The 27,315-nt window shown below is 41.2% G+C and overlaps 1 protein-coding gene across 3 annotated transcripts in view; it reads right to left on the bottom strand.

The window, feature by feature from the left end:
* ATP2C1 (ATPase secretory pathway Ca2+ transporting 1) overlaps positions 1-27,315 on the bottom strand; it is a 127,341-nt gene that overhangs the window by 10,628 nt on the left and 89,398 nt on the right. For all 3 annotated transcript variants that reach the window (XM_026658342.2, XM_026658341.1, XM_026658340.1), the window contains 12 exons: positions 26,740-26,837; positions 21,775-21,870; positions 21,592-21,681; positions 19,198-19,302; positions 16,089-16,245; positions 11,361-11,531; positions 10,184-10,281; positions 9,610-9,660; positions 8,584-8,750; positions 6,401-6,469; positions 4,707-4,823; positions 3,140-3,287 (listed from right to left, as the gene is read on the bottom strand). In XM_026658342.2, coding sequence (XP_026514127.1) covers positions 3,140-3,287; positions 4,707-4,823; positions 6,401-6,469; positions 8,584-8,750; positions 9,610-9,660; positions 10,184-10,281; positions 11,361-11,531; positions 16,089-16,245; positions 19,198-19,302; positions 21,592-21,681; positions 21,775-21,870; positions 26,740-26,837 — 1,367 coding nt within the window. The remainder of the gene's footprint in view (positions 1-3,139; positions 3,288-4,706; positions 4,824-6,400; positions 6,470-8,583; positions 8,751-9,609; positions 9,661-10,183; positions 10,282-11,360; positions 11,532-16,088; positions 16,246-19,197; positions 19,303-21,591; positions 21,682-21,774; positions 21,871-26,739; positions 26,838-27,315) is intronic.

The following is a 27,315-nucleotide window of genomic DNA, read 5'->3' as shown; positions in this document are numbered from 1 at the left end:
CCCCTATGGCCCACTTGTTTGTGATCCATCTCCAAGCATGCCGGAAATGGGAAAAGCGGTCAAAGCAGGGGAGGTGGGTGAATGGTTTCCAGCTGTAAAACTAGAGACGTGTGGGAGGATTTGAACCCTCAAATCAACCTGTCAAAACTGTTGCTTTTGCAGACAACTGAATACTTGTGGAGGGTGGGTGAGCAGCCCTCTTTATGTCTTTTCCTGGGAGGGTCAGAGAATTTATGAAATGCAGAGAACTGAGCAGAACACCATCTCTGGGCAGTCTGACCTACTAAATCTTCTCTTATTCATACGTTAGGGTCATAAAGTGGCCCTGAAGTCCTTTAGCATGTGCACAGACTCGTATGTGATCTCCAATAGCAGCTTTAGACCATCAAAGGGGAAATTCTCAGTGTTCTGGACCTCTCTCAGAAACCTGAGAATTGGAGCCCAGATGCCTTGCACATAATACTGCCATGGAGACGGACCTGGCAGCAGCATTCAAGGATGCTTGAAAAGAGCATAAATTGCCCTCTGAAATAATGGACAACAATTGTTCCTTATGTTCCTGCAGCAGATATCCAATAAAGGCCATAAATCTATTGTAGTTTATAAAATTATATTGGTCTGTGATCGCCTGATACTTCACAATCTGAAATTGCCTGGCTGCTGACGAATAGGACTTCCATCCAAAAAGGTTACTTTCTTTTGGTGCTAGTCATACAGGTCCTTGTAGACTTGGATTAGCATTGCTTACCCCATTCATTTACAGCATCCTCCACCAGGGAGTTAGTTGGAGGGGTGAGAACACAAAAATTCTAAGTTCTTAGGGGAATATATTTCTTATCTACTTATTTACACATTGGCGGAAGAGTATCAGGCGTCTGCCACACAGTCTTAGCTGGATCCAGGAGTGCCTCTATACTGGGTAACATCACCCTGGAGGGCATTGCTGACTGCAGGATGTCCAGGAGTTTGTGCCACGAGTCCTTGACTTCTTCAAGTAGTATCAGAAGAGTGCCAGCTGCCCAATTTGTAAGATCCTGAAAGTGCCAGAAATCGTCGGCCATAGAAAGCGGAAGAGGCATAACTGCCTCGTCTGGAGACAGAAGATGAATGTGTTTGAGGGGTGTCCTCTTTATCCACCTGAGCCTCCTGTTCCTCAAACATCTCTCCTCTTTTGGGGAGGACTGGTTAGAGAGGAGAGAGGATTGTACAACTCTAGCCTCCTTATGAGACTGTGCCAGTGGTTTGGCAAACTGCTGCTGGTAGCTCAGGGATCCCAACATGGCCACTGAGGGGGGTCCTATACAGGAGTGAGGATGGTTCCACCATCTTAGGAAGATCCTTGTGCTCGATGACAAGGACAGTCAAAGACTGGGTTCCTACATATCCATATAGGAGAACCAAGTCAGTCTCTTCAAAGTCTCCTTCATCCTCCTCAATATCCTTCAATGTGGGGGCACCCTCAGAAAAGTGTGGCGAGTCCTGCAGTACCAAAGGGCCATGGTAATCTGGAGGGTCTCACTACTGAGAGATGCTCAGTACCCATGAGCAGTAGGACCCATCAGACAGGTCCTTAGAGTACCTGAATTAATGTGGTAGTGAGTAGGGGACAACGTGGCAGCCAAAGACACAGTCCATCAATTGGGATCATACAGATGCAGGTGCCGATGGTCTCTGGTGCCACTGTTTGCTCAGTACTGAGGGTGCTGAATAGGTAGGCACTGACAGCAGGGCTATGCCAGACGGTACCAGTCCAAAGTGGTTATACTTTCCCTCCTTGTCCCTTGTACACTGTACTGAGGCCCTCTAGGAGCAGTGTTTCTCCTTCAAGCTATGGGGCTTTCCAGCCCTGTTGGTACCAGAGGATGAGTTTTTCCACTTCTACAGTATCAAGCTGAGAGGTCAAGGCTGCCAAGACTATGAATCTCGCAGAGAACTGGGGCCTTTTAGGAGCTGGCTCCTTAAGGTGAGTGGCCACACTCCTCTCCTTGGAAACCTCCATAGCCTTCCCTTTCTTCGAGGAAACGTGCTAATGTTGAAGGGGTGCCAAATCTGTTTGGTGACGGATGTATGTGGGGTGGGGGAAGTCTCCTGACTCAGATATCAGTCTAAGGGAGCAATCCATCAGCCACTTCAGTTTAGTCTCCCAGTCCTTCCTTGCCCTGGATTAGAGGGCCAGGCAGAAATTGCACTTCTTGGAAATGTGACTCCACAAGCATTGGCCACACAGAGTGGCCATCACTAACTGGTATAGGCAGGAGAGGCAGCATTTAAAACCTGGCGGGACATGAATACCCTGCCAGGAAAATAAGGCTCCCAGAAGGGAGGAAGAAGAGTCACATTAGTCCTCTTATGACTATATCATTAAGAACTAAGCACACTAATCCCCAAACTTTTGAGGGTCGCACCCCCCACCCCTTACCCTGGGGCTGGGCTGCATGGACAGGGATAAGGGGGCCAAGGCTGGGGACGGGAGCGGAAGTGGCGCCACAGCCGGGCCTGTGGCCAAGTGCAGCTCTGCTCCCAGCCCCAGCCTCGGCCTGGGAATGGAGCCACGGCCAGCGGTCGAGGCTGGGGCTAGGAGCCGAGGACATGGCTCAGGGTGAAAAGGGGCTGGGTGGATTCTGCACTAAGCTAATGCTACACAAAAACCACCATAGGAAACAGTACACAAGATAGCAAAGTTTCACTTGTCACCTTGAGTGTAAGCCCTGTCTCAGGCCAAGGTAGTTGAGAAGGAACTGAGGGTAATTTGCCCATACATTCCTATTTAGGCTTGGCGCATAGCATGAGGTGGCATAGGACGCATGTGCAGGCCGAACAGACACTGCTAATGGAAAATCTCCAATTAAAGGCTTGAGAGGTGCATGTGCGCCTGAAGTGGAGCACCCACAGGGTGCCTGCCCAAAGAGGGTCTATTTTTAATACCACACCTATTACTATTATAGTCCTCCCTTTCAACAACCTCTTTGAAATTCTTCCCTACAATCTGGCTGCCCAGTGTACAATTTGGGATGAAACGGTTTCCGATAACTAAAAATTCAAATTTATGCACATTCTTAATTTAACTGCTAATATTAATGGGATTTGTGCTATAAATGAAGTTTCACTTATTGCTTTAACACTTGTCGATTTTTCATACCTCCCTCCAGAAGACAAACAGTGTTCCAAACACAATAATTATTGATGAAACTAGTATTTTAACTATCAAGTTTTTGGTCAAAATGCTGTCCTTCAAGTTCCTTGGGGGACTCCGAATAACATCTTTATCCACAGGTTCCACTCCCAGGCTTTAAAAAAATAAATAAAGAAAGAAAGAAAGACAGACATTTTAGAATACCAGATTTATCACCAAAATATAAGATTTCAAATCAATAGTGAATAATTCAGAAAGAGAATGAGCTTTGAATATTCCTTCTATTCAGAAAAGCATCCATCTGTAAACAAGAGTCCTCTCAAGCATACAAGTACTTATTATTCCACATTAAGTGCTATGCAGTATTAGAGCTGTAGGGTTACATTGTCACTTAATGTAGTATTTCCCTGCATCACATGCATCTTAGATTTCTATAGTCCCATTACCATAGCTCCTATGTACTTTCTAAAAATCTAAAATATAGGCCACACATATGCAGTAGCAGAAAAAGGTTTGCTCTTAACCTGTGTATCTAATGTCTAAACTCCCCTATTCTCTCCCACACATAGGGAGACTGTTTACTCAATCGAAGAGGAACTTGGTTCAAAGTGCCTCCTCAGAGTAGTCACCCTTCACCTGATTCTTTCCTGGCACACACACTTAGAAGTACTATAAGCTGTAAACTCAAACCTTTTGATCATCATGCAGAACTCTTCTGAGATCCCTTAAAAACTAGGTCTGGCTAGTAGCCCATGGAACGCTACATCCAACCTCAGGAGAATTACAATAGAAGGGTCACTGCCACCACTTAGGAAAGTCTGTCCCCCTGCCAAAGTCCAGGCCCTGTCTAGGAAGGTGCTATCACCCTTGTTCAGTAGGAAGGATCCATGTCCTTCTGACAACAAAAATCCCTCTTCTCTGAAGTGATACATCTATCTGTATGGTACCTGAAGCATTATTCTATTTCTTGATTAGGGCAGTCACAGACAGAACTCTAAACTATTGTTACCAGAACCTTAATAGATCACTCATTAGATAAGAATCAGACTAAAATAAAGGATGAGCTTTATATGGTGGAGACCACCAAACTCTAGTGGGATAAAGGAGCATATTCATATTACTCCTGATTCTTTTGGAAAAAAAAGAGTTACTTCTCCCTTATCAAGGAGAAGTTATGGCCAGCTCATTTTTATCCTGATCCCTCTCTCAACCAGATATGCGGAAAGCAGTGGAGCAACAGAATCTGGGTTTGTTGGGAAGGAAATAAAGCCAAGTGTCATCAGCATCCGGGAGACTGCAGTTTGAAGTGTCAGTCTTCCTTATTCTTTATACACATTGAACAAAAGGGATAACAATACAGAGCTATGCTACAAACATCACAATAGGTAGCAATGTTGCACAAGTAAAAGATGTTCCCCCAGTTTTTAGAATTACCCATTAAAAGGTCACTTTAAAGAAGTTTAAGACTGTTCTCAAGTTACATACATAGGAAGTTGCTCTTTTCTGAAAAGATCATGGTATTTGTTTATTTTGCTGAAAGCAGACTCCATCAAGGGGTAAAATAGTATTCTACCTTTGAGCTGGAGGTCCATCCATAATAATATTGATCCACAAGATCTGCATGGCATTGAGAGGATTAGGTAAATTCATTAAAGTAGCCAGTGAGATTAAAGTCAATGCAGCTATACTCCTGTTGAGAGAAGCCATTTTATAAAATTGTCAGCATGGCACATTCCTGAAGATTAGTTGATAATACTTTTACTCAACACTTCAAGTGCTGAAAGTTAGGTATGTTATGTTTAGATCGCTTTTAAATCAAGTACTAAGACTAAACCTAACTTTGCAAGGCAAAGCATTGGGGCCACTTAAATTAATCTGTCAAAACAGATTTTGTTTAAAATATGGAAGTTTTGTACTTTATATTAATGCAACACAAAAAAAAAAAAAATCAGAGTTTGTCTTTTAGTCCTAAAATGACTCCCAAACTTCCAGATCATCTTTCAATGATACCTTTAGTCTACACCCAACAACATAATATATTTTGCAACAGGTAATTAATTTGCATATTTTGTTGTGTTGGTTTGGGCAAAAGGGTGTAGAAAGCTGAACTTTTAATTATGTTCCTTGGAATGCAGACCACTAGATTAAGGTTATTAGTCTCTCAAACTAGCAGTTCCACCCAAAAAAAATTAATCAACCAAGTGAAATACTACCCAGACTTCCTAAAAAGAGAAATTCTACTTAGGAATGGGAACACTTCCCTCTACATATTGATCAGGACACAGGAAAACACAGACAGCTGAATGGAATCAAAGAGGCAGGCTCTAATTTTATTAATACTGAAGGCTGAGTTCACCAGTCCCTCCTGGGTCTTGTGCTCAAGTATACCCCAGGTATAGCCACAAGTTGCAATAATAATATTTATTGACTGTGTTATCTCCTCTGCACACCCTGCCTCTAATAAAAATAAATAAATAAATAAATAAATAAAAAAACCCACACAAACAACCACACATCCTTATTATCCTCACCTACCAAGCCTGCAGAATGCTGGGAGGTAGGTAAAAAAAACCCACTGGACAGTTCGCCAATCTTTCCCAGAGGGGAAAAAAACTTTCTTGAACCCAGAAGATGGGTTAGGCCCACAGCAAGCCTGGAAACAAAGCTCTGACAACTACACGACCTATACAGCACCAAGAATCATTGGTGTGTGTCCAGTAATGCTTATATTTCAAGGTGAATGGGGCTGGCTGGTGGCAGCCAACTAATTCATCCTCCCTCCAAATTGGATGTGGGTGGCTAGGGGAGGCTGAGGTCTGTTCCAATCTTATCAGCCCCCCACATGATTGACGTGTGTGATCCAGGCAGGGAGAGAGGAAGGGGCATTGTGCCAGAGGGAATGCACCTCTCCAACCATGACCCTATAGGGTGATCAGACTGGCAGGAGAATGGCTAAGTAGTTTCTTTCCATCTTAGAGGGGGGTTGTCAAGTTTTCAGAAGATTGGTCAGTTTTTAAAAACAGCAAAATAACCGAAGTCATACTAAGTAAATACGAATAGCAAAATAGAAAATGGAAAGGAAAAAAAAGGAATGATTAGGAAACTTTCACAATAATGGTCAATGTGTTTTCTAACCTAGTGGATACTCCACCAATGCTTGTAGACTACACCAATATTTATCACGTTTGGTTCTGTGCAGTATGAAATTTAACTCATTTACAGTGTAATTGGAAGCTTCTGACATTGGCAATGATGTTGCAAACTTACGTGCTTAGTTGAAATCTAACAAAATTTTTTATGTTATTATAAATTCCTTTACCCTCTTCAATTGCAGACCTGCAATTAAAAACAAACAAAACAATACTTACACAGACCAAAGGAGGGAATGTAAAAAAAAGCTTAAAATAATAAGCTATTCTGAAAAAAGTGAATTCCAGCGGTTTTGATTATATTTTAAATAGTTTCAAATTTCACAAAATGTGTTAAGGAGCCTTCTATTCCACTCAGGCAATTATAATCATGCTTACTCAGCTTTTCTATTATTACTAATTTAATCATATTAAGTTTCTCATTCCAGCTCTGCTACAACTTGACTTTCAAAATAAGAGGATACAATTTAAAAAGAGATCACTTACAGGTGACCTTACTACCTGATCTTGAAGAGCCACCTTTAAACCATTTGCACAAGAAACTGGAATTTCCCAGTGCTATGCCACAATATATTCCTTTAGGGAATAATCATCTTGAAGAGTTTCAGAGGGGTTAGTTTCAGAATTTAAGGGTTAGAGCATAACCAAGTTAACCTATCTGAAATGTATAAGGCTAGTTGAGGAGTTAATATATACTGTAGATTAGATGGCTGTGTTTGACTCCAGGGCTTCTATCTAAATAAGACAATATCATCCTTATTCTTGTCTTAATGAATACAAGCAAGCAGAAACACAAAAAGGATAATTAATCAATTAGTTACATACAAGGAGCTGATCATGCCTGCAAATACTTTTATCTGTAGACATTTTTCTTCTCAGAAATAAAATCAAGATTAAAATCCTTAATATTGGACTTTTTCTAAAAGATGCTCTAGGAACTATTTTGGCAAAGTTTGATTGCCTGTGTTGTACAGGAGGTCAGACCAGATGATCACAATGGTTCCTTCTGGCCTTGGAATCTATGAATATGAAAACACTTGTAAGTGCTGAAGTGTATCATTTATGCAAAAGTTGGCTAAAGCCCAGGAGTGTTGTTCTGAAATTCTCCTGTTCTATTTTCCATAGACTTAATGAAAAACAAGTTCAGTTTTACAAATAGCTTAATCTTAAAGAAAAAGTAAAGGTGGGTGAGAAGGTGGAAATCAGAAGCACAGACTAGGAATAGGGAGGATGAAAATTCATTTTGCCAGCTGGAAGGTAGAGTTTGGCAGGCAATGACAGAAATAATATTAGTGTAGTGCAACTGAGTGTACTCCTGCTATATTACAAGGATAGATGTGTTCGAGTAATTTCTTTCAAGAGGAGATGTCAAACATCCCCATGCTCCATTTGCATGGGGCTGGAGACTCATCCATCTATCTTGTATTTATTTTGGTTTAAGCCAAAATACCATCGCTATTTTTTCAGCTAACAAAGTTTTGTAGGAATGACTACAAAACAATGAACAGTAACCCAAATCAAAGAGTTGTCAGTTGCAGCTTTCAAAACAACTTTTACTATGAGATTTTTGTTCCTTCTAGGAGGAACGACTGCTTCAGCAGCAGGTACACCTTGATTTATCTGAACATAAAAGTTTAAACATAGCTTATATTTAAGCTAACTGTGCCTATGCTAGACTTCTCTTTCAATTTCCCATCACTCCAGCTCCACTTGTTGTAGTAATAGTACTACACAGAAGACACCTTTGTTTTTTAAAAAACACATACAACTCCGTAGTCTAACCTTGCTCAGAGCAGTTCCTATTACAACGGTTAACATATGGATGTCCTTTCTGCACTGCACTCAATTACCACCACTAATACCAGCAAAGTGTTAAGGGGGAAAAAAGTTCAGTGTAGACTAGGCCTAAAGGCTTAAATAGTTTTAATACCAATGTGCATCTAAGAACAGACTCCCTTCTCCCCCTACAACTCCCTCCATAGAAATCTGCATACTCTTGCTGACAAGCCGCCCAAGTGCTTATGAAAAGTAACCAGATAATATAAAAGGCTTATTTAGAACCCATGAAAATAATGGTTTGAATAAAGGCATTAATGTTTTTGTAGACTGCAGTACAAACTAATCAGCACTAAAGATCAATTTTCTTAGGATATGCATAGGAATTTGTAAGTTAACTGCAGCTAAATGTACAAGAAGGAAGTATCCTTTTGCAAAGTATAGTTGGTGGGGGAGGGGAGGGAAGTGATTTCCTAACACTTTTATTTAAGACTTGTTGAATACTTGCAGAAATCAGAAACTTACATTATTGTCTGAAAATCATCATCCACTAGGATCATATCAGCTGCTTCCTTACAAACATCTGTTCCAGTCTGCCCCATTGCCACTCCAATATCTGCAGCCTTCAGAGCTACAGCATCATTCACTCCATCTCCTGTCATAGCTACTACCGCACCATTATTTTGTAAGGACTACAAAAAAGGAAATAATTTGTTTAAGGCAATGATCAGAGCAATCTGATCCACACCACTATCCTGACAACAGTCTATCTACAATCATGTCATCCAATTATAAAAATGGTATTACATTTCCATTTAAGTGAGCTCTTACATGTGATTTCTCTCTTAAAAAAAAAAACACACCACCACACCTCAATCTAAAGTTACTGTACTCCTTCCCAGGAAGCCCAGCTAAAAACCTATGCTTGTAGAGAAGTGAGCTTGCTCACAAGTTGTATTTAAGAAATCATCAAAAAGAGCAAAAAGTCCATGTGTTTATATTTACCACTGTTCTCCTATATTTCTCTCAATTACATTCCAACTGTTGCTTAATGTTTGATTTCTTCATTATCTTTGCTCTTTCGCTTGTGCTAATTGTTATCTTGAGAACATCTCTTTGTAGTCACACTTTATTTACTTTTCTTCTAATATTTCTATATCACTTTAGACATTTTCTTAGCTTCAAAATTGAAGCATTATCACAGAATTGGCTTGAAATTCATGCCTTTTCATTCTGCTTTGGGATGCAGCAGAAACATGGATTCCCATAAATTTCTAGTCAATTCAACTGCAATGTGACACTGAATCTCAGTTGACCCTCTGGCATCTGAAAGTGTTATGCTACCCAACAGCAGCTGCATGTAGTCTCTCTACTGGGCATTGTGAGGTTTCCCAACTTGTCTTCTTTTCAAATAAATTTCTGTTTCACAACCAAATACATTGCAAACCTATTTCATTCTGACATATCTTAACCTGTTACAATTTTAGTAAATACATTATAAAATAAGGTCTCCAGCAGTTATCCTGCACTTCTACTTCTGGAGAAACATACCTTTATGATTTTCAATTTATGTCTGGGACTGGCTCTGTAAAACACTGCAATCTATCAAAGGAAGAGCATAAAGAATGAACATTGAAAACTTGAGAAATTAAGAGCTGAAATTTATACTGCAAGATTAGATAATACAACAATACTTTGAATGCCAAACTATATCCCTATATAATTAGCTTTCAAGCAGGAGTATTTAGGGAGTTAGGTTTATAGTAATCAGATTACATGTTAGCCATATTTCAATAAAGGTCACAGATTAAGAATGTTGCAGTCCTCATTTTTGCAGACTGGCATTCTTCTGTAAATAAAACAATATTTTGGAACAAACGTTGTGCAAGAGTCAAGTTTGAGCCTCAAGTTAATTTTGTCTCAATTTTAGTAACTGAACATTCACAACTGCCAAAATTGCAAAATGAATGAGGTTATTCATCAGTCAAGCAAGTTAACAATCCTTTGCAAATAACTGGTTTGTTAGAGGGAATTCAAGGATTGATTAAAAATTAAAAGCATGGAAAATTTTTCTTAAGAAGAGACTAAAAAGGGGGGAGATAGAAGAGGGAGGTGTTATACTAACCTTTGGTACTATTTGTGAAAGCTGTTGAATATCCAAAGAATCCATTTCTTCTCCTGAGAAGGACTGTGAATTTTTGGAATAGAACCCAAGGCGACTAGCTGGAACGAAATTAAAAAGATAGTGATTTAACAGACTACCAGTTTTTCTGCCTCTATTCTGCCTTAACGTTTGCTACATGTAGGTTTACTCCAGTAGCTTCATAACTCATTATTGAATCAGTAGACTGGAGTAGTTACCTGAACTTTGAGAAATAACAAATGTGTCGTGAAGTCTATTCTGATTACATGTTTATATTTGCATTAACATTTAGAGGCTTCAAGCAGGTCAGTGCCCCATTGTATTAGGTGCTGAACAAACATAGCAAAAATGACAGTCCCTGTCCCAAAGAGCTTACAATCCAAAAAAAGGAATAGGAAATTAGCAAATGGATGTGAACAGGTAGAGAAAGGATGGGGTCATAAAATGGGAAGTTTAAAGGGGGGGGGGGAAGAGAGGGAGAGAAGCCTCAGGCAAAAGTGAAATTTCAATCTAATTTAACTCCCTTTACAAAGCTTCATCATCAGCCCACACAAAGAATTCCCCTCTGTGACAAGCTCCTCTGTAAACCAATAAAGTACAGAAGTCAACTAGGTAACTTGTTCAAAGTTAAAAAACAAAAAAGCCACTTTCAACTTGAAATCCAGTCACATATACAAAAAAGAGTTTGAAATAATTACTGGTACCATACCTGCTCTGAGTAACCTGGGCCAGTTTTCCTAAGTGTTTGTTTCTCCCTTGCTGCTATGTGAAAGGCCCCCCACAGACAGGGAAAAACTATATAAAAATGAACTCTTAAATTGATTAGCAGTAGTGCATGCTCAGATAGGGGGGAAAAAAACCACACTCAACTAAACCAAAATTGTCTCAATTACAGCAAATCTTAGGTATAAAAACAATTTTCAGACAGTTATAGTTTAAAGGGATACTCAGTTTAAACTACACTCTTTCCTGTTACATCACATTTGACAATCTTAGGTCTACTAAAATACAAACTGTATAGAGTCTATATATATTTGTAAATTTCACAAAACCTTACTTCTATTTTTTATTTGCACCACAAATCATTTTAGAGTAACAATTAATAAAATCGTTAATGGCATCCGACAAGTCAAAATGAGAGGAAGAGGTGTATTCATACCAATAGCAATTGCAGTCTCCTGTGAATCTCCAGTAATCATTTTTATTGCTACTCCTGAAGCGATAAGTGTAGTGACAGATTCTTTTACTCCAGTCCTTGGAGGATCAATTATTCCCACCAGCCCCAAAAAAGTAAGCTGTCCCAGCTCAGGGCCAGAGGCTAGGGTCAGAACTTTAAGAAAACAAGAAAAATAAGTTAATCTTTTAAAACTAAACAATTTAATAACTAACCAGCATAGTACATTAACAGACCCCCTTTCCAAAATAAGTATTTCAACCACACACCCTATATATTTTCTAAAAGGATATAATTCAAATAAATTTTTATTTGGAAAAAAAACCTGCATGATTGGTGCTTACAGACTGCGGGCCCAATGCTGCAAAACACACTCATATATATGAATAACTTTATGCATTGAAATCAATGCAACTACACCTCTACCTCAGTAGAATGCTGTCCTTGGGAGCCAAAAAAAAATCTTACCGTATTATAGGTGAAACTGCGTTATATCAAACTTGCTTTGATCCACCGGAGTGCGCAGCCCCGCCCCCCCGGAGCACTGCTTTACCACGTTATATCGGGTCGCATTATATCGGGGTAGAGGTGTATTATGTGAATATTAGCAGGACAGGGGCCTCATTTAGTAGGTAGGCTACAGCAGAAAGTGAGATAGTGCTAGCACCCTCAGGTCACAATTCTCTGAATAGGAACTGCTGTTAGATATATTCTGGTTTGCTTTTTGGTGCCTTGCCTCTCCAAGGAGTGTTGGGGGGAGGGGAGGGGGGGCAGGGGGAGAAACACAGACACCCCTTTCCCAGCTTCGGAAGTCATTACCACATGAAAAAATAATTGCTTTTGGTATTTAGAGAATAGTATATTAGGATCTGATTATTGCACACAATTACTGTTTTTCATAATATTAATATGAATAGGAGGCTAAGTGCACCAATATAGGATAAATTGGCCCACCAGTAGAGGCTAAATATTGTCAGCTTATATAAAGAGGGTAAGTGATTTCAATCCACAAATATTTTTTAAAAATAAGGTTGTAAGCAAGCTAAAACTAAATCCATGAAACAAAGTAAAGATCAGTATACCAAGTCCATGACCCTTTGCAAAGGCGAATGAAAGACTGTCATGGATGGACTGTCAGCCCGCAAGTTTCCTGTGTAACACCTCTCCCCCTCTTTATCAACCTTAATGTTAAAAACAACAAGCAGCCATATTTAAATAGCGTGTCTTCTCAGACAATTTAGAGGCCTACAGAAGAAATGGAGCTTACTTACTGTACTGGAGGTTCAAGATGTGTGGTCCCTATCTGTATTCCATACATGCGTATGCATATGCACCACGCGCCTGAGTCCAGAATTTCTTCAAAGTAGGGTCCATTCACCCGCACACACTCAGTAGCTCTCCTTGTGCTCCCAGCCAAGGCTATAAGAGGCAGCATGCGTCAACACCTCTCCAGTTTCTCCTCCTACTGCAATCCAACTGGATCTGAAGCAGAGGGGAGGGAGGGTGGATAGTGGAATACAGATAGGGACCACACACCTCTAGGAGCCTCCAATTACAGTAACAATTAATTCTTTGCTGTGATATTCACGGCTGAGGATGTGAGGGAGATTTCCAAACCTGAGCCACTCTTTTTAAAATGACATATCTGAGGAACTGTTCCAGATTGAGGTGTTATTAGAAGAGGTTTTGGAATAAATTGATAAATTAAACAGTAATAAGTCAACAGGATCAGATGGTATTAACACAAGAATTCTGAAGGAACTCAAATGTGAAATTGAAGAACTACTGTATTTTTTTTTATTATTAAACTAACTGGTATATAACCTACCATATAAATCAGCTTCTGTACCAGATGACTGGAGGATAGCTAATGTGAGGTCACTTTTTAAAAAAGCTCCATAGGCGATGCTGGCAAGTATAGGTGTAAGTCTCCAGGGACCACAGGGTGGATCTTTGAGTCCTTTACAGAATGTAGAGGCTCGTCTGTCTTTTCATTAAGAAGATTGGACTCAAAGGGGCGGTCTTGCATAGTATTTTGGACCTCCCTAGGGAAGCCCAATGATTGAAGCCTTCACATGACCAGTCCTGTGGCTAAAGATCTGGATGTTGTATCTGCAGCATCTCCCACAGCCTGGGGAGCCACCTTTGATATCAATCTTCCTTCGTCCAGAGAGGACTGGAAGTGGGCTCGGTCTTCCATGGGCAGATCATCTTTAAAGTCCGCAAACCCGGTGTTAAAATCATATGTTGCTAATAAGGCCTGGCAATTAGCAATACAAAAATTGGAGGCCTGCAGAGGAGAAAACCTTCCCAACCAGGAGATCTAGTCTCTTTGACCCTTTATCTGCAAAAGTAGATTTTCGGTAGTGTGGCCAAGCTCTTGACATAGCAAGGTGTAGGGGCTCAAGATGCCGGTGTTTGCCAAACTGCTCTGGCCGGTTCAGATATGGCCTCGTTGATTGGGATAGCCACCTGGTCAGTACCTGTGGTTGTAAAATGTCCAGTAGTCGATGGTGAGGGTCCTGGACCTCCTGTATTGGGATTTGTAGATCAACAGTGACCCTTTGCAACAACTATTGATGTTGCCGTGGTCATGCAGCAAAGGCAGCGATGGAGGAGTGATGGCAGTGTCTGGGGATGATGGGGAAGCTCCCCTGTTGGAAGCAGTGTTACCAGCAAAACTGGTTCTGGTTCTTCCTCCTCATACACCAATGCACAAGAAGGGGAGGAACAGTACAAGTCCTGAAAAGGGTCTGGGTGCCTACCATAGGGGTCCCGAGGACCCCAATAAGACCAGAAGGAAGGATCTATCGGTCACAGTAGCCCCAACAGGATTCGATACTAGTTGTCCCTGGTTGGGTCATAGTTGGAGGAATAGTAAGGTCTCACCTGTCTGCCAGGACTCCTGTGCCTTCACGGAAATACTGGTGCAGCCATCTCCTCTGACTCCTCCAATTCAGAGGATGGTTCCGTTTGTAACAGTGGTACCATGGATACTGAGGCACTCCAGCGCCATGGATGGAGATGGGGCCTCTGAGACAAGAGTACCAGTTCCTCCTCCAGGGTAAGGACGTCTCTCAGGAGAGCAGGGCCTGAACAGAGTGGAGACTGCAGGTAGGGGAGGAAGATAGCCTCCAGCATTACTAAGGTCTCTGTACAGCCCAGAGTACGAGAGTTCTGACACAGCTGGATGATCAATGGCTAAGCGGGCAGTACCGATGATGAATCCAGACCTGCACTCGTGGATGGGACTGATGAGAGTCTCTCTCCACTCTCCCCTGCAGTCTCCATGAGAACAGACATCTCTTTTCTTCCATGTCTTACCCTTCAGCATGGGGGTCTTCAGCAGAGCCAGTTCTGTACACAACATCTCACCCAATCGGGACCAGCTCGGGGAGGAAACGCATTTCTTTTGGACAGTCTGCTTGAGGGGGCTGCCCTTATGCTCATGCAAGTGTCTTACTCTCATGGGGGGCCCTATGTGACAACTCCTTGGGCTTCAATGTTAAGTGTTCCACTCTGAGGTTCGTGCTTGGAGGGGCACTGTTGGTCAGCTGAGGCTGATGTACAGGGGATGGGAAGGGTCTCCCAGGTCCGTGCAGGGCCTCGTAGCCTCTTCCATCAGGAACTTTCAGTCAGAGCTCTCAGGCCTCTCTAGTTCTGGGTAGGAAGGATTTACACATACTGCACTTAGAGATATGTGACACACCCAGACAGAACATGCACCGGTGATGCTTATTGCTGATGGAGAAGGATTGAGGGCAGGAGAGACAGTTCTTGAATTCCAGGACCCTGGGCATAGTCCTGGGACCAGGAGAATTTTCACCAGCTGGGTGGGGGTGGGGGAGGGTGAAGAGGAAGAAGAGTAATTCTATTCTGTACTAAACTATATACTAACTGGAATTCTTAAGCTAAAACATAAATTTACAATTACATTTTTACAGGTTCTGCAATAGCAAAGGAGGACACGATTCCAACTCAGGCCATGCAACAGTAAGAAAGAACTGAAGAGGACGCTGCCTCTTATACCCTCGATCAGGAGCACGTGGAGAACTACTGAGCATGTGCAAGTCAACAGACACTGCACTGAAGGAATTCCAGACCTAGGTGCATGGTGTGCGTGCCCACATGTGTAATACACATAGGAACCATCGCCCGAAGAAGTAGTGTCCATTCCTTGTGAGCACTCTGACTGCAGCAGTAACTCTAGCAACCCCCTCTGACCAATATTTAGTCATGCTGACTAGTTCAGGCAAGTGTCACACACAAACCTGTGGCTCAAATAAGGGTCTCTAACCCACATATTCATAGATCGAATCATATGAGATGAAACAAAACAGAAGAAAACAGGGGAGAACCTGGGATTACCCCAAAAACCCATAAACCAATTCCTGCAGAAAAAGAGATGACAGATAAGTGGTGATGAGTCTTATCTCTTGGGTGGTCAGAAACAGGAGAAGAAACTGAAACCTGAGGTACAATATGTCAACATCCACGGTCAGTCATGTGATTACTTAACCCTTTAGTTTAAGTGCCAGTTTCACACCCAGTCCTAATTTGAAGAAATTGGTGAACACAACAAAACTAGAAAAGGTTGAGTTTAAAGTTTTAAGGTCTCCAAAATTGTGTTACACTTACTATGAAGAAGTGAGTCAAGCAACACATTTAAGCGGTTTATTAACCTGTAGAGATGGTACACTAGAGCGGCCTTACCCCTAAGTCCTGCAGAGCCCATAGATATAGTCTCTTGCTGATACTGTTCTCTCTGTTGTTGGGTGAGAGGCAGGGTCTGCCCCTTGCTGTTATATGTTGTACAGTATCTAATCACTTGTTCATAAGCTCCCTTCATAAAGCAAATCTCTGGTTTGTCCTAAAGAAAAAAAAATATTCACGAGTAATTAGAGTCCTCTAACCTATATCATACATTCTGCAATGTAAGAGCTAACGCATTCATTTAAAGCGAAAATCTATTTTCATAACAGTGCAATTCTAAATACATAATACACCTCTACCCCTTTATAACACGACCTGATATAACACGAATTCAGATATAACGCGGTAAAACAGCGCTCCAGGGGGGCAGGGCTGCGTGCTCCGGCGGATCAAAGTTCAATATAACGCCGTTTCACCTATAACGCGATAAGATTTTTTGGCTCCTGAAGACAGCGTTATATCGGGGTAGAGGTGTCTATAAATTAGTAGTATTACAGTAGCATCTAGAAAGCCCTCTTGAAATTAGGTCATTTTATTAGGCACTGTGGATACACACATTAGACAGTTCATGTCCTGAAAAGCTAATGTGCAGTAGGGCTAGTCTGCATGGGCAGCTTGACAACAGCGCAGCTGCATCGGTAGCACTTTAACGAAGAGTTTCTCCCTTGGTGTAGTTGATCTACCTCTCCGAGAGATGGTACCTATGGCGGTGGGAGAGGCTCTGTCAACATAGTGCTATCTATACAGGGGGTTAGATCAGTGTAATTATGTCGCTCAGGGGTGTGGATTTTTCACATCCCTGAACAGTTATTCGGATATAGGTCTGTAGATAGACCTGTCCTAAATAGACAAGACAAAGGGTGAAAAGGAAGCCTCAGTTTACAGATTCACAGAATCTGTAAGTCTCTCACTGAATGGTATTTTCTCCAGCTCTCAAATCATGTTTTGTGGCTCATTTCTGCACCCTCTCCAATTTTTCAACATCCTCTTTAAATTGTGGACAAGAACTATACACCGTAGGAGTCTCACCAATGCCACATATACAGGTGAAATCTCCCTACTTCTACTCACTACTCCCATTTATACATCCAAAGGTTGCATTAGTCCTTTTTGCCACAGTACCACACTGGGAGCTCATGTTCAGTTGTATGTCCACTATGATCCCTAAGTCTTTTTCACAGTCACTGCTTTCCAGAATACAATCCCCTAGTCTGTAAATATAGTCTGCATTCCTCATTCCTAGATTTATAACTTTGCATTTGTATCATCTGCAAATTTTATCAGCAGTGATTTTATATTTACTTTCAGATCATTGATTAAAATGTTCAATAGCATCAAGCCTAGTTCCAAGCTCTGTGTAACTCCAACCAGAAACATCCCAATTCACTGAGGATTCCCATTGAGGACTACTTTTTGAGATGTCCATTCTTGAGCCATTTAATGCGTACTCTAAAAAATTCAGACTACACAATATTATTAATCAGCAAGTTGTGTAGTACAAAGTCTAAATATATTAGATTTATGCAGTTACTTTCATCAAATTTGTAATCTTAAAGAATGAGATCAGGTTTGAGACCTAGTTTCCATAAAAACATTTTGACTGGCACTAATGGCAAACAGATGGGAAACTGCAGCACAGAAAGAAGCGTGTGGCAGAATCTGGAACAGAACACAGACTATATCTACACTGCGACTGAGTATAATTTGCAGCATGGGTGCATGTACCTGTGCTAGCTTTACATCTAGCTAGTTTGCTAAAATTAGCAAGGAGAACATGGTGGCATAGGCTTCAGTATGGCCTACCCAGGGAGTCAGGCAGGCTCATACAGCTCATGCCACTGTGTCCTCACTAGATTAAAGCTAGCACAGGTATATCCATACAAGCTGCAAATTGTACAAACCCCATTTGCAGTGTAGAGGTAGCCTCAGATCTCCTGAGTCCACATCCAAGGCCTTAAATTAGAAGGCCAGCTACCCGGTCAAAGAAATATCTGTATGTTACAATCCTCTATACATTACACAATTGTTCAGGTCTTGGTGAAGCCAGGATATTTTAAGTTGTTGTAGGTAGTCAGGTTGTTTGTACTGTAATTTTCCCCAATTGACCTTTGTTTCAGAGATCAACAGGGGGTGTAGTGAAAAGGTTCAAATTTAGGAACATCAAAACACTGAGGGTAGGGGAAGAGATTACCTGCAGTATATGCTAGGGAATCCTTTCATCCTCTTGGCTCCCAAGGTAATTTTTAAAAATCAAATCTAGGCTGCTAAGCTCTCCTTAATTCTTCTGCAAACTCTATCCTAAAGCTGATGACTTAATGCTCTCAGAATTTGAAGCAGTGCAGCATGGAAAGTGGGCAGGCCACGAATTAGAACCTTCCATCTCCACAACTAGAGAGTTTCTGGTGCTATTTTGAAGCTTTAACAACAAGCTAACTTTTTTGCCATAAGCACTAGAGGGATATTCCATAAATCCAGGATCCATTGCCTTCCATGACACATGCTGTTTAGGAGCCTGTAGCTATTTCATGCTGGTCAGACTTAACAGCAATTCTTACTTTCACTAGCACCGAAATATTCCACCTGCCACACACTTTTTTTTTTTTGGGGGGGGGGGGGGGGGAAAAGGGCAGGAGGGAAGGAAGGAAGAGGAGGTAAACATACAGATATATGTTATGGAGAAAGTTCATTTCCCCCATTATTCCAAATGAAATGGTTATTTCACATAACAGAGAAAGGAATTGAATTAAACTGGTATATTCCTTCTTGCCATGTAACTACATTGCCAAGAAAACAGCAGAACATCAACAGAATCTCATGAGATTTCTATGGAGGAGCTCAAATTTAGAATTTTAAATGTTTAATTTCACTGTATACTTCCACAAACTCCCTGTGGTTTTCAACCACCACTTCAGAGACAGAAAATTAAACTAGTTTCACTATCAAACTTTCTCCTTCACACTCACAGGTGTAGCGCTATGCTGCTGGCTTGCTACTCCCTTCCTGTACACAACTTCTGAAGTTAATCAGAGATAGCTTGTACACCATTTCCTGTGCTGTAGGAAGTTAGTTAACATCACTGAGTGAGGAAATAGCCATGGAAAAGGCCTACCTGTTGTGTCCTGTGCACACATTTAACAGCCATCCATTTTTGCTCTGAGCTGAAGGGATACTCTGCTTTTCTAATATAGTCCTGCTGGAGTTCATCTAGCCCCATCTGTGTAAAATGTAACCGTAATATCAAAAACATTTTTATTCATTTAGCCAGGCTACTAGCCTTTCAAGTCACAAGTTCAAATGGCTCATTTTCATTCTTAGTTATTTATAAACCCATTCAGTTTTTATTTCCCTATTAAAACTAAAAGCAAGTCACACTAGTCCAGCTTAGATAGAAGCTTTGATAGATAAACACCAATGAACAAACCCACACCTTTTTATGTTTCAATGTCAGTCACCAACAGTATATTTTTTTACATTTTCAAAAATCACATCTACTTTGTTCTTATACAATATTCTGCCTTTCATCCAAAGATCTCAGTGTCTCATAGTTATACCTAGGTGCAAACACAGATCTTGCTGTTGCACACTGCTCATTAAAACATATCCAACTTCTAGAGCAGATATTTTAGTATTCTACAGCCCCTTCTCCAGGTTTTAAAAAGCACTTTATAATGACTCAAGCTTGCAAACCACTGAGATAGGCACATGTTACCTCTATTGCATTGCTGGGAAACAGAGGCAGACATGTTAAGTCAGCAGTTCTCAAATTATGGGGTGGGCCTCCCAAGGGAGGCATGGGAATGTGTCACAGGAGACAAGAACTGTGTGTAGAGATTGTTTTTTTTTTAAAAAGAGCTCTGGCTGTCAGCCCCAGGTGGCTGGGGCTCGTGTAGAAGGGTCGTGCACACCTGGGAAGCGGGAATAAAGAGGACAGCTGAAGCCCCACCACCCAGGCTCGGGCTCTCCTCCCCTCCACCTCCCACATGCCTCATCAGGAGGTAGCCCTGGGCTCAGGCTCTCCTCCTCCCCCCCCCGCTGGAGGCAGTGGGGCTCTGGCTGTCAGCCTCAGGGTGGCAGCAGCAGTACAGAAGGTTGCAAGGTGGCACTAAATCTGCTGTGAAAAGTGATATTGACAAATATCACTTTTCACATTCCCACCCTTACTTCTGTGCTGCTGGTGGTGCAGTGCTGCCTTCAGAGCTGGGTGCCCGGCCAGCAGCCGCTGCTCTCCACCCTGCCTTCAGAGTTGGGTGGCAGTACATGTACTTGGGCCTGGGGGTGGCATGAATGACTACAGACACAAAGGAGGGGGGCCTGATCAAATAAGTTTGAGAACCAGTGCAATAAGTGACTTGCCCAAAATTATAAAGCAAGACCACAGCAGAGATTCAAATAGGAGAACTCATATCTCCTCAGTAGAACTAAGATCAGTGGTTTTCAAATTGCAGGAGGCAACCTTAAGGTGCATCACAACAAAATCTCCACCACAGTAAAAAGTTCATCTGAAAATTTGTGGCTTCCAGGACTCAGAGTGAAGCTTGGGGGAAAATTCAATGTGTCTGCTGTTCTTCCTACCACAACCCTGATTACAACTCTAACTCCATTCCCAACCCCACTCAACTCTGGGAGAAAATATGCTGATTAAAAATAATGCAATGTCACCTACCTGCTAAACCCCACTACTCTAAAATCTACTTGGTTCACATCTTAAAATGGCCCCACTCCCCCTGCCCATAGCAAAGTGCACTGCAGGGATGGCAAGAAGCGGTTGTAGTCCACCCGCTAGTTTTCATACAATCAATCCCATAATCCTTGTGGAGTCACAAGAGTGTGGGGTTTTAAATGGGTCTCTGCAAGAAGCTGTGTGTGGATTCTGAGTCCCAGATGGGGGGGAAAACTGAACATCACTGCATTACACAACATAGATACAAAGCTACGCACAGTCATAGAAAGATTAGGTACCGGGGTTCACTGTCACCTGTCCAAGTAGTCTTAGTAGTTCGCAGCATACAGAGGAAATCTTGTTTAACCAAAAGTTACTCAACTGAAAGTCCCTGTATCCAACACTTTAAATGCTGCAACTCTGAAAGGTACTATTTAAGTGCCAGTAAATAATCAATTGCTCATGTGCCACTATTTTATCTTTTCTAATCCTCTCCAGCTTCAGAACAGATGCTGATCACTTGACAAATGGGCTAGCACCAAATTAAATGACAACTTTAAACTGTAAACAGTCAAAAATTCAAAGTAAAAATAGACAAGTTATCCAAAAAAAATCAGATCCAAATATTAACATCATTTTATTTCAGTTCCATTTTCATCTCCTATTCATTATCTAAATTGTCAGGATGCCCAGTAATTTTTCATAATAAAAGATTCTTTATATGGAGGAAAGAGGTTTTTTTCAATGAAAACATACAAACTATTAGTGCTATAGTTAAACACTCATTCTTATGAACTTAATGTTCGACATGAGGAGAAAAACCACCATGAATTAGGTACACACCTTCATAGCAAGTGCAAGTAAGGCCCCTTCTGTTGGTTTTCCCATTAGAGTGCTGTTTCTAATTATGGCATCATTGCACACACAACCTGCCTAAAAAGACACAAATAAAACAGAGGTCAAGGCAATATACAATTCCTGTACTAATTCAATGAAAATAGACTGCTTACTGTGTTGAGATCTTACCTCAACAATTCTGCTAACAGAGGGGTTGTTATACCCATGAATAACATCACCATCAAGTATGACTTCTCCAAACCTGTTATAGCCTACTCCAGTAACCTGTAAGACACAAAAACAGCCAAACACAGCATAAAATGGAAGACTGAAAGGCAAGATTACAAATTCATTTCATAAATTCAAAATCTCCCACACAGATAATGGAATAGGAGTAATTTAAAAATGGAACAATTATACCAAGTGAAAGGTGCACACACATTTCCTAATCAGCTTCTAATGCAGAGGGTTTAAGTTAAAGAGTATTTAACTCAATCTGAACAGTTTAATATTTCGATAGAATATCAGACCACAACTTCCAAATCTGTAATTCAAATTCAGAATTAATTCAGTATTCTTCAACTGCTGTATTCTTACTGCTTATCAGCGATAACCAAAGCTTAGGATATTGGTTTTCCTGCCCCTCAGGACTCACGAGTAGCGGTCTCTTAGGCTATGTCTACATTAACACTTTTGTGACATAAGTTACATTGACAGAAGTGCCAGTGTGGACAGTGCTATGTCGGAGGGAGAGTCTCTCCTGCCGATATAGCTACCGCCGCTCATTGGGAGTGTTTTAATTATGCCAATGGGAGAGCTCTCTCCTGGCAGCATAGAGCAACTACACGGGAGACCTTACAGCGGCACAGCTGCATGGGTACAATTGTGCCACTGTAAAGTCTCTAGGGTAGAGATTGCCTTTGGGGGGATAGTGAATGAGAGCAGGGCTGTTAATTGGATTACAATGCATACCAACTGCTGAGGGTCAGGCAATGAGAGCCAGAAGTGTAGCTACTGGAAGTGGGCTGCCTGAAGAACAGCAAAGCAGATGAGGCCTGGGAGAGATTAGACTCTGAAGACAGTTATTAATTTATATTTATTAAATATCTGTATTGCAGTAGCACCTAGAGGCCCCAATCAAGAGCCCTACAATAATCCCTTGGGTTAGCAGCGTGGGTATTTGGTTTATGTGTCCAGGTTTAGGATTAAAGTTCCTTCCACAAGCATCTGGTGCTGGTCACTATCAGAAACAGGAGATCTAATTAGATGAACCACTGGTCTGAACGATTGTGGCAGTTTTAGTTTAAACCCCATTTAGCAACATACAGGTAGAGTTTAAAACTAAACTTCAGAATCCTTTTCACTCATTTCCCTCCTTTGGGGCATGACTGTGCTCAACTGAAGTTACTGAACCTTAACTCTGGATATAATAATTGGAGGGATATATAGAGCCCCTCCAAGTTTCCACACAGATATTTTAAATTAAAAATGTAAAAATTAGAAGACAAGAAACTAAGCAAGTTACCAAACTGCTGACCAGTACATGGTTTTGAAAATTAATTTTTGCCACTTTCATTCCTCTCATCTTTGTGTTTATTTTCTTCTTTTCCCTTCAATTCAGTACGGCTCTTCTCCCCAGAATAACTGCAATATACTTTCTTATGCTGTGTTTCAAAACTCAAACAGAAAAGAGGCACTATATGTTTCTCCCAATGTAAACACAAGATTGTGGTTGTCAAAACAGAGAGAGAAGAAGGGATGTAGGTAACAGTGATAAAAAAAGCGGGCCCACCATCCTACTTCTACTCAAGTCAAAGAAAAGATACCCATTGATGGCAATAGGAACAAAATCACACCTGAAAGTAGTCAAAGAAATTGAGACTGGTTTAAGTTTTCAGTTCTTCCTATTCTTTATAAAATGGGCATGAAAGAAAAAAGTAGCAAAGTTTTCTGCTTCAGCTGAAGGGAGTGACACTTCGGCAACCATTGTTACAAATAGTAAGCAGCTGGAAATCCTGAATGCAGGAGCCAACCAGAGTAAGTTGATATGAGTACCTGACTTCAAAAACCTTACAGTTATTGACAAAACCATTCATGCAGAGAACTGCAGGACTGGAAACTTTATATGATAGGGCTGGTCAAAAATGTTTCCCAAAGCGGTTTTGATAGAAAACTGGGGTTTTGACTAAAAGTTTGTGGAAAGTACCATGGAAAGGAGACAAATTTTGGCTCTTCAAAGAAGCCCAAACCTGAAATATCTAAGACTGGGGGGAAGGAAGCTGGCTTTGATTTAAAAAAAGGCAAATTTTCCATGGAAAATTATGAGTTTGATTTCAACTACATTTTCCCAAATATTTTTATTTTCAGAGTTGCTCTGATCTATAGTTAGGCATCAGAACAGCATTCCTATATCCTGACTCCATGCAACAAGTCCATTTCAGTTTAACAGATGTTATGATAGCTTGGTTTAAACTGTCTTTTTATAAAATAATATCCACATCAACAGCAAAAAACCCCACAGAAGTGATTATGTGAGAGTGTTAGAAAAGTTTTTACAAAACAGATATTAATCTAAGGTATATGGTTCAGAAACATGCAAGGAGAGAGAGACCATTGAGCTTGCTTGTGTTTCATCATCAGATCACCACAAGTGACTCAGTAGGTACTAGGCACAGCATCAGGAGGTAGCCGTGTTAGTCTGTATCCACAAAAACAAGGAGACCGGTGGCACCTTAAAGACTAACAGATTTATTTGGGCATAAGCTTCTGTGGGTAAGTGAGGTTTTTTTACCCACAAAAGATTATGCCCAAATAAATCTGTTAGTCTTTAAGGTGACACCGGTCTCCTTGTTGTTTTTTTAGGCACAGCATATTTTTTCCAATATTCAGGCTTATCAACATATGCCTGACAAGTAACAATCAGAACTCTGATTATTTGGCTAGAGCATATCCTATACCTTTAGTGGAGAGGGCAGAATTTCATTTTTAATTGTAATCAATTGGCTGAAGGCAAAAGTTAAAGACTCCAATGATTCACAATCAAATGGATTTTCCACTTTGTTAATAGGCACTTTGTAGAGATCAACTGGAGAATATGGCCTTTTGGTAGTTACTAAACTTACAGGACAAAATCCTGGCCCCAGTGAAGTCAATGGAAAAACTCTCATTGCCTTCAGTAAGTCCAAGATTTCACCTTTATCATTTGTTCACTGCCTTATTACACAGCATCACTTAGGGCTTGTCTACACTGGCAAGTTTCTGTGCAGTAAAGCAGCTTTTTGCACTCAAACTGCAGACATGTACACACTGCCAAGCCACTTTGTGCGCAGAAACTCCTCAGTTGCAGCGCTTCAAAAAACACCTCAACAAGAGTCGTAAGGCTATTTGCAGAGGCTCCTGCACGCTATTGCCAGTGGATACTTGATTGCTTTCTGCACTATAATTGGCCTCCGGAGCAGTCCCATAATGCCTCAAATGACCACTCCGCTCATTGTTTTGAATTTGGCTGCCCTTTCAAAGCACCCTTTCTGACAGCCTGTGCATGCTGTGGTGATCTGCTCCGGGACACAAAGCAAACCATTAATGTGGAAAGCTCGTACTGTTGAACACAGAGGTAGGTGTGAGTGTGAGTGTGTGAGAGACAGATTGCTGTGCAGAGAGCCCAGGGAGGGAAGTGGGGGCTGATGTCAGGGTTTCCCCCTCCCCCAGGACTGGTTGCTTCCTGCTGCTGTCTGATCTTACAAGACAGAATGCTGACAGTGTCCCCCAAAACACACTGTCTCTCCCCCCCATCCATACACACACACCCCCTCGCTCCCCCGTTCTTCAGTTGAAAAGCAGCTGGCAATGTAGTAGGATGCCCATGGAACAATGGGATTGGGAAACCTACATCATGTGACGCTGTGCCTGCCCCATGAGGCATTGCAAACCCTTCCCAAAGCACCTTGTGGCCAGTTGCACAGTGGGATAGCTATCACAATGCATTGCTGTCTTTGCTGTTGCAAGAGCTGCTAATGTGGATGCGCTCCAGCATCACAAGGAGCACAGTGTGGACGCGCAACAGTGGTTTAATTCCAGTGTTTTAATAGAAGTGGTATAACTTATGGTGCAGAAACTTGCCAGTGCAGACATGCCAGTGTAGACAAGCCCTAAGGGTATTTTACAGTGCTGCAACTTTCTCGCTCGGGGGTGTGAAAAAACACCCCCGAACGCTGCAAGTTTCAGCACTGGTAGCTATTCCCCTCGTGGAGGTGTTTTTTGTTTTGTTTTTAATAGCGCTGGGAGAGCTCTCTCCCAGTGCTATGCCGTGACTCACAAGAAAAGACGTGCCTGTAGTGAGAAAATGTGGTTTTAAGAGGCGCAGTTATTTGTCTTTTCTTTTCCCACCCTCTTGTTGTTGTCCCCTTCTTTATCTTTGTATCTCCTTGTGCATTTCCCTCCTGGCAGCAATTCAGTCCTCACCATGCCTTCACTGCCACACCCTTCTGCATTCCATTCATTAAAATGCTCAGCAATGAAACAGTTACTCTCAACACCAAGGTGTCATCATTGAAGAGTCAACTCTAAAGACATTAGCATGGTGGTGAAGTCCACATTTAATTATTTCAACTTATCTCCCATTCATTAAGACATCACTATCAATTAACTTACAAGTCTTAACCAAATTTTTTTCTTTGCAACCATGAGGGTAGTGATATATGTTTGAAACCCCGGCTCTGAAGTCTACTACAACTAGATTTCATTTTTATTCACATGCTACAGCAAGTAGCCACCATAATCTTGTTTTCAATAGGGACAGCAAAAACAACCTCTCAATGTTCTTTTTTTTAACCAAAGCCAACATAATATGCTGTCAGCATGCTCAAAGAGCCAGATCTCCCTATCTATTTTTATGGAGAACTCCCTATAGACAGAGCAACTGGGACGTGGCCCAGAAAACTCAAAATACTGAATAGGCATGGGGACAGAACTAGCTTTCCCTCTAGAGGTGGTCCCTCCAGAACAGTACTGAGGCACAGCACAATGGCATGGAGAAGGTTACACTACCTCAGACAGCTCTGAATTTGCTGTAATTAACATATTTCAGTCTGACACCTTTCATCTGCACCAAAAATCACTAGAGAAAAAGTTTAAAAATATATTCCTACCACATACCTCAGCATACTGTCCATCTGAAGTAAAAATATGAGTAACAGTCATTTCATTCTTGGTCAGAGTTCCAGTTTTATCTGAACAAATCACATTACAGCAACCTGGAAAAAAAGAACAATTAAATTAAACATACGACAGGAAGTCTTCTTTGAAACATGAGTAGCTTATGAGCAAACAAACCTCAGTGAAGACAAATTTATTTCCAAGTGCTTTGGAACTTGAGATAAGAAGTACATGTTACAGAACTTCATTAGAAGGAGGGTGTTAATATATCTAGCCAGTTACAGTTTTCACTTATGTTTTAATTTCTCACTATCTCCTTCAGAACTCTTGTATGCCAAAAAATAACACTAATTGCCTAGGTTACAATTCCATTTTTTGGATTTTATAAAATCCAATGCAGGGTTTTTGTTTAAGCACAGAGGCAAAAAATTTCTAGTTACTTATAAACGGACTCAAAGGATTCACCACAAAATTGTCAATAGGTAGTTCAACAAAACTATGCAAAGAGTTATGAATGCAGCTAAGAACTATAATTTTCCAAAATGTTTGTCTTCCTGTTTACTGAAGAACTATAGT

The sequence above is a fragment of the Terrapene carolina genome, unplaced genomic scaffold (assembly GCF_002925995.2).
Source record: "Terrapene carolina triunguis isolate 2854851 unplaced genomic scaffold, T_m_triunguis-2.0 Scaffold428, whole genome shotgun sequence".
NCBI classification, from domain to species: domain Eukaryota; kingdom Metazoa; phylum Chordata; order Testudines; family Emydidae; genus Terrapene; species Terrapene triunguis.
This window is presented reverse-complemented; position numbering and strand designations above follow the sequence as displayed.